The sequence below is a fragment of the Mchenga conophoros genome, linkage group LG14 (assembly GCF_057382185.1).
Source record: "Mchenga conophoros isolate Kocher_MC1m ecotype Shallow Benthic linkage group LG14, M_conophoros_male_GT1.1, whole genome shotgun sequence".
Classification (NCBI taxonomy): domain Eukaryota; kingdom Metazoa; phylum Chordata; class Actinopteri; order Cichliformes; family Cichlidae; genus Mchenga; species Mchenga conophoros.
The window spans coordinates 27630948-27647135 of record NC_140539.1 but is presented as its reverse complement, the minus strand read 5'-3'; the positions used below and the strand labels follow the sequence as shown (position 1 = coordinate 27647135).

Below are 16188 nucleotides of genomic sequence, written 5' to 3'. Positions count from 1 at the left end.
TAACTTTTGTCAATATCAAATAAACTGAGAACTAAAAGGAAATTCTCAATCTCTCCTTGTTGTATAGCTTAGTTTTTCAAACAGTTTTAACAGTTACTTTAGTCTGACAAAAGCCGAATGACAAATTAGCGCTTCCAGTCAGAGACTGAGGCTACGTCCACACGTACACGGGTATTTTTGAAAACGGAGATTTTCCGTTTTCGTTTTAAAAAATAATCCCATCCACACATAAAGGCAGAAATGAAGGAAAACGCTGCTATGAACATGCCAAAGCAGCAGGTGGCGCTAGATTCCTAACCGTGCAGAAATGTTGGCCAATCAGAAGTCTAGAAGCCTCGGTGGGAAAAAGTAAACAAAGCTGGGGCATAGAAGCAGAACCGAGTCGTATGTGTGGACGGACAGTAACTGTGTGTATATGTAAGCATTTAAACACTGCAGAGAGTAGAATTAACAGTATTGTAGAAATTCATTTCACCGAAACAATAACGTGGCGCACAGTGTGACGCATGCACCAGTTTATTGTATTTCCAGACTTGCTTTCGGCACAATTTACAGTGCACGCTACTCTGTTTTTTGTCAGACTTGAAATAGCCGAAATACCTTCACACTACGGAACTTCTATGGCTCTTCCGTTCGACAATCTCTCCGGCATTGGAACCATCATCTGTTTTCTCTTCGGTCACGCTCGGTTGATTTTTCTAGTCGGCACACTCATTTCCTCCATTACGCGCTGGCTCCATTAGCTGGCTGCTTCCCAAACAAACACACGTGCGGCTTGGCACTTGTGCTGTACGTAACAAGTCACGCGACGTGACGCTGCGGCTGTGATTGGTTCGGCTCTGCGCTACTGAATTTGGATCGGCTGACCTTTTTTTTTTTTTTTTTTTTTTTTTTTAAAGAGGACAAGAGCGGCGAGGTCTATCGCGATAGCTTAATTTCTCTATCGAGTAAAAGTTATATCGCGATACATATCGTTATATCGCCCAGCTCTATGTGTACCATTGCAAGAAGCTTTGCTGTGTCTCCCAGAACAGCCTCAAGAGTGTGGAGGAGATACTAGGAAATGGATACAAGGAGGAGAGCTGCATTACTGGTATATAATATTCGCCACAGCGTCTTCCGACTCTTTCACACCATCCATATCTGCTCAGTGTGAACCTATTGTCATATTTTGAGAGAAAAGTCCTACCAGTTCTGCTGTTCTTTGGCAGATGCACAGAGGACAGGTTCTTCTAAAGAACATTTGGGACTAATGCTGCCCTCACGCAGTCTGATTCTGACAGTTTGGTCAGAAACATGCACATACGCGGCCCATTGGAGGTCATTCTGTAGGGCTCTGTCAGCGGTCCTTCTGTTCCTCCTGGCACAAAGGAGCATATACCAGTCCTCCTGGTTGATGCACTTCTACGGCTCTGTCTATGTCCTCATGTAATGACTGATAGACTGTCATGGGAGATGCAAATAACTCTGTTGGCCAGTAGTGAAGAGGGCACCAACACAAAACAAAACTAGAGCAAACTCAATCAGGAGGGATAAGGAGAGAGCAACAATCTGTGGCCACTACAAGTAAAACCCTCTTTCATTTGCACTAAATGTATTCATAATGATCTATCAGTCCTAACTGGACAGACTGATATGCCCGAGGTTTAACGGACTGTGTGCAATACTGTGACGATCAAGCAGTGCATTTTGCTATAATGATTAATATACATTTCTGATAGTTTCTGACAAACGTTCCTGTCTTTTGTGTTCTGCTCCTAATATTCTCATATTCACTAATATTGAATTCACTAATATTCCTTTCCTTTTGTGCTGCAGCTGTTTTGCTTAAATCTCACTGATGATTTTAAAAGGGATTTAAATCCGGGGACATGTTTCCTGAACCAGTGTTTTAACATTTAGAAGTGCTGGGGTCTAGAGCTGGGCGATAGAACGATAACGATATGTATCGCGATATAACTTTTACTCGATAGAGAAATTAAGCTATCGCGATAGACCTCGCCGCTCTTGTCCTCTTTAAAAAAAAAAAAAAAAGGTCAGCCGATCCAAATTCAGTAGCGCAGAGCCGAACCAATCACAGCCGCAGCGTCACGTCGCGTGACTTGTTACGTACAGCACAAGTGCCAAGCCGCACGTGTGTTTGTTTGGGAAGCAGCCAGCGGGTAATGGAGGAAGTGAGTGTGCCGACTAGAAAAATCAACCGAGCGTGACCGAAGAGAAAACAGATGATGGTTCCAACGCCGGAGAGATTGTCGAACGGAAGAGCCATAGAAGTTCCGTAGTGTGAAGGTATTTCGGCTATTTCAAGTCTGACAAAAAACAGAGTAGCGTGCACTGTAAATTGTGCCGAAAGCAAGTCTGGAAATACAATAAACTGGTGCATGCGTCACACTGCGCCACGTTATTGTTTCGGTGAAATGAATTTCTACAATACTGTTACTGTTAATTCTACTCTCTGCAGTGTTTAAATGCTTACATATACACACAGTTACTGTCCGTCCACACATACGACTCGGTTCTGCTTCTATGCCCCAGCTTTGTTTACTTTTTCCCACCGAGGCTTCTAGACTTCTGATTGGCCAACATTTCTGCACGGTTAGGAATCTAGCGCCACCTGCTGCTTTGGCATGTTCATAGCAGCGTTTTCCTTCATTTCTGCCTTTATGTGTGGACGGGATTATTTTTTAAAACGAAAACGGAAAATCTCCGTTTTCAAAAATACCCGTGTACGTGTGGACGTAGCCTCAGTCTCTGACTGGAAGCGCTAATTTGTCATTCGGCTTTTGTCAGACTAAAGTAACTGTTAAAACTGTTTGAAAAACTAAGCTATACAACAAGGAGAGATTGAGAATTTCCTTTTAGTTCTCAGTTTATTTGATATTGACAAAAGTTAGTCAGTTTTGTCTGTTCTTCTGTAAAACAAACTAAGATTTATTTTTAGAATTAATACTTTGTTTCTAAGTGGAATTGACAATTTAGTCTGTTTCGTTTGTTCTATTTTGAAACTTAAACGCTTTAGCGGCTGCCTTTTGTGTAGTTTGTAATATTTGCCTTTATTTATCTGAAAAAGTCTCATGTTCCTTAAGTACATCTACCCTGTTGAACTTATTATGGGAAATAAATATTTAAATAAAAACAAGCTGCTGATTATTTCACATTTTACTTGTGAGCAACGGCACATTTAAATCTTACAATTATAGTTATTTGGCTTATATCGTGATAGATATCGTTATCGCCTGAAATGAAAAAAACATATCGTGATATGAAAAAATCTCATATCGCCCAGCTCTACTGGGGTCACCCCCTTCCCAGAAAAACTCATCATTAAGAAAGTACAGCTTTCTTCCAACGATCTAAGATGCTTTGCTCTGTAACAGAGTACCAAATCTCCACGTCTTATGGTCTTTTTGGCAGGCTTTGACCATGTGTTCCAATTCACTTTCATCACTTCAATAAAACAATTCTCTGAACTCAGCAGGATTATGTGATTTGGTTCTTGCATATTCAAGTTGTCATCTATGTGTTTTTTGTGGATAAACTGAGACGAGCAAGGTTTCTGTTATTTCTGTTAGCGGGTTATTTTTTTCCTAGTTGTTATTTTTAAATGTGTGATTTTGCTAAACTTTGAAACTTGATTAACTAAGTATGTGACCATAATAACAACTGGTGGCCCTTTTTTAAAAGATACAGTTAGTTCCATAATTAAAGACAACATTTTTGTACTTTTGCCTCTTCAGAGGATTTAAAATCAAACGGTTAAGATGTGACGGAAGTGCAGACTTTCCGCTTTAATTTAAAGGGTTGCACAACAAATTTAGCATGAACTTTTCAGGAATTACAGCCATTTTTATACATAGTCTACTATTTTCAGAGGCTTAAAATAGTTCCATCAATTCCATCAAGCGGTTTTATGGCTGATTTCTTGTTATTTCATGAAACAAAGCAGATGTAATATGTGAAGTTTCAAGGTCTTGAATTTATATCTTATAGCTTTTCATGGTGATTTTAAACATGAGGCCCAAAGAGATTTCAGGAAAAGTGGGAGAGGCTGAAAAAAACAGAATAAACCCATCAGACAGCGAAAGCTTCAGGAGTGACTAAATAACAATCTGGTACAATCTTAAGAAAGAAAGAAGAAACAAATTGATCAGCTCACCAAGACCAAAAGGCCCATAGACTACAGAAAACAACTAAAGTGGATGATGACAGAATTATTTCCATGGTTGAAAACAGAAAAAAACCCCTCTTTGATCAGATCAAACCAAGATTAACTTGTACCAGAATGACAGGAAAATAAAAATATGGAAAAGGCGAGAAACAGTTTATGATCCAAAGCATGCCACATGATCTGTCAAACATGGTGGAGACAAGGTTATATCGTGGGCATGTAAGGTGGACAGTGGAACTGGGTCACTATTGTTTTTTGATGATGTGACTGCTGCTACACTCTCTGCTCAAATTCAGCCAAATGCTGCAAAACTGATCAGGCAGTAAAGTGCAAATGGATGATGACCAAAAGCAAACTGCAAAAGCATCCCAAGAGTATCTCAAGGCAACGAAATTGGGTATAGAAAATAAATGTGAGGCTGAGAGGTGCAAACAAGCAACAACTGAAGGTGGCAGCAGTAACGGCTTAGCAGAGCATCTTAAGGGAGGAAACACAGCTTCTGATCCTCTGAAAATGGGAGACTATAAAAAATATCTGTAATTCCTCAACAGTTAATTCAAAGTTTTTGTTAAATAGCTGACTTATTGATTATGATTAATAATGATATTATTTTGAAAGTCTCAGGATAACATTAAACCCAAGCAGAGGCTATTTTTCTTTGGTCTTGTTTAGTTCCTGTTCTCAGGCTTCAAACAACCCAAACACCTTGGTGTGATGGCTGAGAGGCAAAATACTGGGGAAAAGGGCATCAAAGCACTTGCTCTTCCCTTCTTGTCTTTGACTGCTGCACAGTTTCTATAAGGCTATGAATTCCTCTGGTCTTTCATTTTTGACACAGCATGAAAACGCATATAGAGATTTACAGTCAGAAAATTAAGCGGAATATGGAAAGTGACCTGGTCCAACATACTGGAAGAGTTTCCGCTATCCTATTGTATTCTCAGTATGATAACTCTTTCTGGAAATTAGTTTGAATAACTCTTCCTGTTGTGAAACACTAAGTTAATGAATAATAGAAATAAAAACACTTTTGCTCAGGTATTACCATGTTTACCTCTGAGTCATTCATCTTTAATGGGAGACATTCTGAACCCATGTTGCTGAGGTAAAGCCAAAGTGAAACCAGCTTCTTTAAGGATGGCTCTGTTCCATCAGTTGCATCAGTGAAACACCACAGCAAACTAGCAACAACAGCAGGAACCTGAAATGATCGGTGTGCTTTTTCCTGCCACAGTATGACGCCTGTGAAACAGGTCCTTACAGTCTTTGTATAATCACCAGAGCACACTGCTCGATGGGGACTTTTTTTTCAGTGCTGATGCAAAACCTGGGCAAACATAACCTGAAAGGATGAACATGACATCAAGTGAGCAAATATGGAGTGGGTGGAGAGTTGTTTTTGCAGGCAGGAGGGGGGACGAGTAATTTAAGTTTAGGCATTGCGTGCTGGGAAAATACTTACTCTGCATTGGAGAGAAGAAGACCTCAGACATGGGTGCAGCCTTGGTCCATTTGTACTGAGGGACAGGCTTTCCATGACTGGACTTACAGCTCAGAGTCACATTGCCCTTCACCACTGGGTTCCCTGTCATGGTGCACACTGGGGGAGAAGGAGGGACTGGGCAGAGGGACAGATAATGTTAGTGATTTAAAACATGTGTGATAAGAAGCTACACCAGCAGCCCCATTTAGTGAACTTCTATGGTAGTTGTAATGCAGCGCCAGCGATGTGGAAATGTCTCAGGGCAGTAGCCACGCCGCAAAAAAAAAGTACGTTTCAATCTGCTGCTGGAGGATGACATAACAACCTGAGAGCCCAGCGAATCCCTAAACAGCAGATGAGTTTTATGTGGACAGTGCTTTCTCATATAAATATATGATTTTTGACAGACTGGTCTAATCCTAAATCCTTTAAAATATGCTTAGCATTTACTTCGCCTGAACTTCCAAATCCGAGGAAGTGTGTGAGCTGCACTGCAGACTTTCTGATTACATCTAACCTTTGAAATTCCTCTGACGCTGCGGACCATTACCTTTGACATTAAGGCTCATCTCCCCAGAAATGCCAGGAGCTCCGGAGATGACGACAATACACGTGTAGCGACCAGAGTCGGATTCCTGGGTGTTATTGATGTAGATGGAGAGGTTGGCCGAGGGCATGGCCACACTGAAGCCCACTCTTTTTGTGAACTCGTTCTGACCGTGTCCGACCTCACCTGAGCTAAAGTTTATCACCTGCACGGAGAGAACACGTCCACAGAAACACAGACATCACTACATCGATATGGATTATTTCATTCAAATGAACATTTTTTTGAATTCTGCCTGATATTAAGATGTGCAGATTACCATGTCCTTCATAAAGATAATCCTGGCATCTACAGATGGTGGATGTTGAATTTCAGCCTGATTTTCTGTTTGAGATAATCTCACAGGCATCGGAAACTGTTTAGATAATATTAATCATATAAACACACACAAACATAGTGCATGTGCAGGCATGTGCAAGTTCACTAGCAGCGTGTGCTATGTAAGAGAGGTACAGCACAATGTAGGGCTCAAGTGTCATTAGAGGCATATTGTCCTTCCTAACGCCCTCCCCTTCTTCCTTCCACTATGAATTAGACAGTGGCTTTAGAAAAAATCCTAATCTCTACATATCAACATGTTTTACAAATCTCTATGGGTGAGTCAGAATGTAACATTGTCATGCAATGCAACATTACTCTCTTCCTCTTGCTTAAATTAAACAATAAGAAGATCTAAACACAGCTTTAAATACAGTATTTAAACTGATATTGTATGATAGAAAATAATCACAGAAGTAGTTCAGTTCGTTGTTTGAGCTCTAATAGTTTTTGCATTAGATGTAAAGCTTCTGTAGCGCTTGCCAGAGAACCAACCAGCAAACTGTACTTTACTCTAATCCCTTTAAAGAGGCTCTCGATTGTCTTTGCACCAGAGGTCAGAGCAGCTATTCAGCACAACGTTACACTGCTTCGGCTGTTCCCTTCTCACCTGCTTGGACTCGTTCCCAGAGAAGTACCAAATGACAGAGTTTTTGGAAATGTCTGCGCTGGGGCTGTACCACGCTTGTAACACCACCATCTGGCCTTGTACCACCTCCATCTCTTTTCTGGGGAACTCCACCTTCTTTGTGTCACCTGGAACCAAAACAGTGATAACAAGGGTTTAAAAAGCACTTCTTATCATGACCTCGACGGAGCAGCTGAACAGCAGCCTTGACTGCTTTTTGCAGAAAGCCAGGTTGCTATGGCAACACAATAAGTCAGTTTAACTTTTGCGTTTGTTTTATTCGACTTATTTCTGGGGATTAGATTGAATCCATTTTTTGCAGGGCTCCAACAAGAGATCATTATTTTGCAGTCATGGAAGATATCAAAGATATTCACATAATAATATTAGGGAGAGAGAAGCAGCACTGACTTTCACTGATATAAGAAGCTGAAGCAATAATTTTTAATAATACTTTGGTATAAAAATCACCCTGATTCTATTTTAAGTTGTCTGAATATCAATAATCCGTTTTCTTTTGTTTTTGTTCTGTAAATGTCTGCCATCATCATGGCCATGTAAGAGATATTAGTTGAGTGATTTTAACCATCTTTTTTCGCAGCAATTGTTTTGATCTGCAATATGAAAAGAACTACTCAGGAAACCAGAACATCAGAGACGTAGCAGCTCATCCATCTCATGATCCTTCACAATTCCCAGGTTATTGCCCGTCATATGACAAATGTGAGTTGACCTTGAACACAACTTGTGTATTTTTAAGTAAGTTTCACTAAAATCTGGCCACGACTAGAACAGGAGGACTAGTAAACGGTGGCATAAGTGGCGTATGCTCATCATTCTTTAAACTGGATGAACCAAAATTAGCGGCATAAAAACTTTTGAACAGCACAAAAACAATAACTAAAATTGTCAAATGACTTAATGGCTTCATTGTAACATCTTCATATGTAGTAAAAACTCAATGATAACATTGCAGAAGGTGGAGATTACTACTCTAGTTTCTCTGATCTGAGCACTCTTGACAATTTTAATTTAAATCAGTATCTCTTAAGTTATTATCTATGGCAAAACAAGCGGACATTAGTGCTGCCAAATCAACAAAGATCTAAATCACCACACACCCAGCCTCTAAATTCTCAAATTTAGCCTTCATAAAAGATTTACACTACAGTAGATTAAGTCTCTACTGTTCTGCATGGGAAACGAGCAAATGGTGAAGGAGAAAAGCAAACTTAACCCTTCGTATCAATACATGAAAATTGTAACTCTTTATTTTTATTGGAGGATATTAACGCTTTTCTTTTCACTCGTTTGATCCCCCCCCTCCCAGCAATGTTTCATTGTTAAGATGCAAATTAAAACGCTATATTTGGTTCTTCATCTGCATCTGATACAGGTTTAAGAGGTAAAGAAAGTAGAATTTTGGCTTATCTCAAACTAATTTCATCAACCAAAAGTCATATTTATAGTGTCCACTATCTCACTACTGTTAACATTCGGATGAAGCTGATGTGGTTGGAAAATGCTTCCTCTTAAACTCTTAAATACATTTGCACATAGAAAAGAAACCAAAGACGAAACGACGGAGGTGGAATGATGATAATGAAGCAGTCATGGTGATATGAAGACAGGTTGTGGGAAACGATAACACGAAAGAGATCTTTTTGAACTCACAGGGTGCCCAGTCACCCGAACCAGACACCTGAAGCTGGATCAACTGATCCCAGCAGCTGGTCTCCGTCTGAGTCTCCAGTTTGGAGCTTGCTTTAAAAACTAAAGCCAAGGACGTGAAAAAGACCCACTGCTGCTATATCCTTTAAATGCTGCAAATGAAACAGTGAAAAGTGTCCCTCCTGCGCTCAAATGGATGGCAGGGCGTAGCAGAGAGGAATGGGAGGCAGCGTTATGATCCATAGACATCCAGCTGAGATCCCCACATCTGTTCATGCAGACACGCCTTCCTTCTCTCCCACAGTGAAGCCATGCAGGGGCAGGAGAATTAGTCAGAGGGTGGTGGTGTGGGCATAGATGGAAAGGAGGAAAGTGTGTGTGCATGTATAAAGCACCAAAAAATGAAACAGAACTTGTTTTTGGGGTTTTTTCACATGCACTTTTTCCTGCAGTGACTCAGTGCTTTCTTTTTCCTCCTGGGACAATGTGACCCCGCAAGTGTGGTGCGCCTATCCCTTAATTTCTCAATCTCTGAATCTGGTAAGTCCTTCTGACTAATCCCTCAACAATCTCAGACTCAATCCTCTCACCTCATGTGAGCAAAAGAGCTCAGCTGTACACAGATATGATGTAACACACGATCATTTCTCCCACCAATACCAGGGTCACGATCATCACAGCAACATGTAGGCTTTTCAATTACAAAACTGTGGGGTGGTTACGGGGTTAGGGTGACCTCAGCTGAACCTGTTTGCAAATGATGCAATCAGAAACATTAGATAGAAGAAAATTATCTAAAAAATATTTTTCAAGGCAGAAAGCAACTTGACTCCTGCATCCAACCCTAACACCTCTTATGTCGGGTGGATTTTTTGGATTGCGATCACGTGGTGCACATGAGGGGCAGTGCAGTTTGATCTCCCTTTGGGTGAATGTGCAAATACACAGGTGAACCTTGACCTTTCAGTAGGCTGTACTGAAACTAATAAGACCCTTAAATGTATCAATCCTACAGAGGCACGCTTACAATTAGTAGATGTAGCAGAGCTGCTCATTCATACTCAAACTGAAGCTCATCATCTGTTGGCATCTAATCGCATAAATATTGAATGCTAAAATGCGGACACAGTGTTGGTTGTAGATAAAAGGGACGTCACCAACTGAGGGGAGATCTACCCTGCTTTTATTTTTCATCAACACATGTAAAGATGTCAAAAGCTGTGATTTATACTGTGACATGTAAACGAAAGGAAAACATTCTTCCTGTTTGTTCCTCATTTGCTCGTGCCAGCCATGTTGAGGAGTAAAGCCATCTATTGGGCATGTGTGCATGAGATTAATATCTTTATCGCCATCATCATCACCACCGCCATGCCCATATCAGCCGTCAGATCAGCCTGTTTTTGATTGGTAATGTACAGCAGCCCAGGGTGCAGCGAAATCATCTATTTTCAGATCTGAAACATAGATTTTTCCCTCGCAAATCCTGTTAGCTCTCTGATTACCTCGGGCTGTGGGTGGACAATAAACTGGACTGGTCATGCAACACAGAGCACCTGTATAAAAAAGCCCAAAGCCGACTGTACTTCCTCAGGAGGCTGAGGTCTTTTAACATCTGCAGGAAGCTCCTGAGGATGTTTTACCAGTCAGTGGTTGCTGGAGTACTTTTCTATGCTGTGGTGTGCTGGGGGAGCAGCACAGCAAAGAGGGACTCATCCAGGCTGGAGAAACTGATCAGGAAGGCTAGCTCTGTGGTCGGCATGAAGCTGGACACTCTGGTGACAGTGGCAGAGAAAAGGACATTAAAGAAACTGATGGACATTATGAACAATGCTGGGCATCCTCTGCACACGGCCATAAACAATCAGAAGAGTCTGTTCAGTGACAGGTTGCTTCTCCCCAAGACAAGAACTAACAGACTTAAAAACTCCTTTGTCCCACACGCCATCAAACTGTTTAACTCCTCTCTGGAGGGGAGAGGGAGGGGAAACAGGAGGACAAAGGAGGGGGGAACAACTAAGCTGTAGTGCCTCTTCACCTCACTGTACAATACCTTGTGCAATACTTTTTGTAAATAGTCAACAGTGCAATAGACTCAATACTTGAAATGTGCAATTCACTTGTATTTTTATTTTTTATTCCTATTTATTCTATTTATCCCCTTTGTATATTTTATTTATATTTGTCTCTGTATTTATATATGTGTGTGTGTGTGTGTGTGTGTGTGTGTGTGTGTGTGTGTGTGTGTGTGTGTGTGTGTGTGTGTGTGTGTGTATATATATATATATATATATATATATATATATATATAACAATTCTGTAACTGTAACTTCGGTCGTTGCTGTGCTTTTTGGAAGTCGAATTTCCCAGAGGAACCCACCCGAGGGATTAATAAAGTTCTATCTTATCTTATCTTATCTTATTTCATTTCCACCAGCTATCGTCTTTACTGTCATGCCCATCAATAAAGCAATATGTACATGCTGCAACAATTGTGTAATATTATTGCATAAATGGTCTTGTTTGTGATGCAGCTGTGTGGCGTATCTCCGACTTCTCTAAATGGTCACATGCTCAGTGTATGCTGATCAAAATACAGCGTGTACAAAAGGCCCAATTAGAGAGGACCAGCTTTTTTCTGCAGGTCGCTTTTCGCTATGAATTTCTGCAGAGAGCTTGCAGAAGCAGTGCATGCAAACAGCATTTCTGAATGATACACGGAGATTTTGTGATGAAGCGCGATAATAACCTGTAGTCTTCTAAGTCCAGACTATTCTTGTGCTTCTTTGAGCAGGTTTATCCTCAGAACTGTGTCATTCAATTGTTTATTAAATGAAGTAAAATCTTCACTAATCCGTGCCTGTCTCCATCTGGGATGAGTCTGTGTGTGTGTGTGTGCGTATGTGTGTGTGTGTTTGTCTGTATGTGTATGTCAGTAGACTCAGATACAAAGGCTATTCAACATGTGGATATGGATATAAATCAACTTAAATCCCTCACCAGAGGTAAAAAATCTGGAAAAGCTACTAATAAAAGAGGATACTGGAGGAAATGAGACTAGGTAGCCTCAGCTAACCTTGCCCTAATTATATTTTCCTAAAGGCTATTGTTCAGCCTAGCCACGCTTTGATTCTGCTAATAGGATTCTTTCCTTTATGAATAAACAACATTTAAAAAAAAATATAATATTATTATTTTTCCTGAGGGGCATCTTGGTGGATTCTCAGCTGCAAAAGCATTTCAGATGGCAACGAAACTGTACTAACAAAACAGAATAGAACAACAAGCCCAGTCAACCATATCACGCATGCTGGAGCTGGAGCACAATTAGGAGACCAAATGTGTTTCCTGTAGTACCGACAGTCGTCCATAGGGGGAAGCACTTTCATATGAAACCAGAGATCCTCTGATGGTAGCTAAAACCCCAGTGGAAACCATCATTTCGCCAGAGCAGCTAAATTTAAGTCCCAGCAGATGAATAAATAACTGTAAACAGATGCAACGCAGTAAGTAAGTAATCACAGACTTATATAAAAATGAAATGTTGAAAAAGCAGCCTCGGCAAGTGTCTAAAAATACACAAACTAGTGCCTCACTTACTCAGATATGTGTAATTAGCATGTCTAACAGGGCATCCAAACCTAGTTTTGCTGTGTTATGAACAAATGAAGGATTAAAAGTCGCCCCCCCCGCCTTCCACCTCCAAGCCCTCAGGTAGCCATGTAGATAAACTGATCCTCTTTAACCAGCCTTACTCTATCTCTCCGAGTAATCTCTGCTTCCACCCATGTCTTTCCCTCATGTGAGTCTCTCTCTGGAGCTAAAGGTTTAGCTGAGGCTGATATTAACTCTTGATTTCCACCTCTTCCCCCCCCCCCCTTTTTTCATAATCAAAACAGCAGAGCGGGGCTTTAGCTGTAAAATGACCTAACAAACAATATATTTGAATTTTAATTAGACGGTAAACACAATCTCACATTTTCATGACCTTTTTTAATCACTATTCCAATGTTATTAACCATTCAACGAGCTTTTATGCTGTAGGTTACATTCACCAACTCACACAAGCACATTTTTAAACCACCTATTTAATGTGTACAACTCTTATCTATAGAAAACTGGAGGAGTCAGTCAGAACCACTGACCTTCTTACATATTTAGTTTAATCTGTTGTTTCTTTCATTTACATTCATTAAAACCATAAAACCACTGAAAATGCCCTGAAGCAACACAAAACAGAAAATCGAAGGTCATATGGTGCTGAATCTGCGAGCACTTCATGTATGTAAATGAAGAGGAGGCAAGTGAATAAATGAAATTGGGAGAAGTAGAAGGCAAAGAAGGTGGATGATTTTAAAGACCTGGGGTCAAGCATCCTAAGTGAGAGACAAGCGTATAAGAGAGGTGAAGAAGAGAGTGCAGGCAGAGAGGTGTGGGTGGAGATGAATGTCAAGAGTGATTTGTGACAGACTGAGAGAACCAGGAATGAAAGGGAAGGTTTACAAGATAGTAGTGAGACCTGCTGTGATGTATGGTTTAGATACGGCGGTGATAAAAAAAAAATGGAAAAAACAGGAGGCTGAGCTGGAGATGGAAGAGTTGAAGATGTTAAGATTTCCACTGGGAATGATCGGCATGGACAGGACTAAAAATGAGTACATCAGAAGGACAGCTCAAGTTGAGCAGTTGGGAGACAAGTTACAGAGGCAAGGGTGAGAAAGTTTGGACATGTGCAGAGGAGAAATAATGGATTTATGAGACAAAGGATGTTGAAGACGGAGCTGCCAGGCAGGAGGAAAAGACGAAGGCCACTTCAGTCCATCCAAAGATTGACTGGATTGAATCCAATAGAAGGTGTTGTGGATAGGCGTAGTTTTGGGTCACGTGGTGTCAGTAATAGTGATTGCTATATCACCTGTTCACGGCCCGAGGGAAATTTTGTGAATGAGTGGGTGAAGGGGGAAGTCGACTTTTGCTGACCGCTCAAGCTTGGAATGTTTTTCATCACTGTTTTTCTACGGATTTTAAGGATTTGATAACAAATAAAGGAGAACTTTGACTAACGTTTTAAACAGCGAGCGTGTCAACATTATTCCCCTATTCAGCTGCTCGGCGACTCAAAGGCTTGACAGTCGCCAATAGAAGGCATGCAGATGACTAGTGTGGCCAAAGAGGATGCTAGGGATGCTTTATTGGTACAGTTATGGCCCCGTCATATCAACTGGGCATTTTTTAAACACCACAGCATACCTATTCATCTTCTGATGGCTGCTTCCAGCAAGATAACATAGTATGTCACAAAGCTCAAATCATCTCCAAGTGGTGTACTGAACATGATAATGAGTTCACTGTACTCAAACGGCCTCCACAGTCACCAGATCTCAATCCAATAGAGTTACTTTGGGAACAGGAGATCTGCAGTAACTGTGTGATGCTGTCATGTCAATATGGACCAAAATCTGAGGAATGTCTCCAGCACATGGTTGAATCTGCTTGTGGTGAGGCGTGGTCGGTGGTGCCGTACGGACGCACCTGCACGGCATCCGCAATCATGCCCGCCTATTAAAACACGGGGACGGGAGCGGGTCAGGAGCAGTGGAGGCGCCGCTCCAGCCAGTGGTGGACAAGGTGCCAGAGGGTCCGTGCCCGCTGGAGGTGGAGGAGCCGCTCCAGCCAGAGATGGAGGTGTACGAGGGTCCGCTCCAGCTGGGAGCGGTGGAAGAACCATGTGGGGAGACGGAGGTCCCCGCGCCAGTGGAGCCTGCTCGATCCGGGTGCGAGGTTGAGGCACGGACTGCCCCGGAGCAACGGATGCTGGTCCAGCCGCCCGAGAGCAGGGGCTCACGACTGTGTCTGCAGGGTCGTGCCGGCTTGTCAGGTGGCCGGCCTCCGGACCAGCGTCGCTGCCACCACTGGAGGTGTGGCCGGCCCCCGGAAGAGACACACAGCCCTGTGGTGAGGCGTGGTCGGTGGTGCCGTGCGGACGCACCTCCATGGCATCCGCAATCACACCCGCCTGTTAAAACATGGGGACTCATGGGTTGGTGGAGGATTGTGTTGTGGTGTGATGTGCGGCTGCCAGCCTGTGAGCTGCAGCTGGCGCAAATAAAAATGGCTCAAAGCAACAACCCGTGGTCCCGCCGTGCCTTATTCACACCACACAGCTCTATGGAGAATTATACGGCAAAAGGGGCCCAACCTGATACTAGTAAGGCATAGTAATAAGTGTCTAGTGAGTGTATACAGTAATCTAAGGGAAGTGTCCAAATTCCATTATAATTTCTTATTATATTATGTGATACATATTGCCATCATTCTCCCACAAATGATTATCTGAAAAGGAGCGGCTGTAATATGGTTAGTTTGAAATCTGTGAAGTGACTTTCAGTAATTTTCAGAATTTAATCCAGAACAGCGTTTGGAAAGTCTTCAAGAGTCATATTCCTATTTTATTTATACCCACAGTGAAGAGTCAACAAGATCTTAGTCAGTAGACCTTCTCTATACACTCAGCTGAAAAGGACAACTGTAAGACACCAAAAGCCAGTTGACTAAACATCTCAAAGACTGTTTGTGTGTCAGGGTCCTGGGTCTGAGCAACCCAGGATCCCTGAGCAGTTATGAATTATATGATTATTATTATATGTATTTTGGTGTTGCTGCTGCTCTTCTCCATGCTTGTAGATGTGAGTGTGTGTGTGTGTGTGTGTCTGCGGGTATGCTTGGAGGATGGAGCTCAGCCACCTGCAGGCCTGAGGGGTGTGGCCCTGCGGAAGGACTGGCCACACCCGAAGTCACACACCTGCTGCTGATCAGGCCTCGTCGGGGGAGCTACTTAGGAGAGAGTTGGAGCTCCCACCGACGCGGGATCATTTCCTTGAGACTCCACGTTAGTCGTCCCATTGAATTGAGTTAATGTGTGTAAGTGTATGCCCGCGGTTATTTGTGTCCTGACGGCTGCGTCTATTGTTTCCCGCAGGAGGAGCGTGGAAGGCACGAAGAGCAGCGAGCACCGGGGGGTGCTGACACGGGAGCGGAGAGCACAGAGACACGAACTATTCACGCAGAGACACGACACGGGAGTCTGGGAGAACACGGGGATTTATTGTTGTTTTTGTTCCACTCTGTAAATAAACACACTGCTTGAACTTTGAGCTCCGCGCCTGGGTCCTCCTTCCCCACATCCCCACGGTCTGCCAGCCAGACCGTGACATTGTGTGTGTTACTCAGATTTGCCATAGTGGAGGTGATATAACCACAGGTGTTTCTCAGAAACAGAAAAATACATAATAACAACTTCTTTTATACCTGAT

General features: G+C 42.2%; 1 protein-coding gene across 2 annotated transcripts in view; it reads right to left on the bottom strand.

Annotated features, from left to right (window-relative positions):
- The window catches only part of esamb (endothelial cell adhesion molecule b), a 62265-nt gene that overhangs the window by 9887 nt on the left and 36190 nt on the right, over positions 1-16188 (bottom strand). For both annotated transcript variants that reach the window (XM_085243708.1, XM_085243709.1), the window contains exons 2-4: positions 7187-7332; positions 6202-6403; positions 5631-5786 (exon numbers count right to left, since the gene is read on the bottom strand). In XM_085243708.1, coding sequence (XP_085099834.1) covers positions 5631-5786; positions 6202-6403; positions 7187-7332 — 504 coding nt within the window. The remainder of the gene's footprint in view (positions 1-5630; positions 5787-6201; positions 6404-7186; positions 7333-16188) is intronic.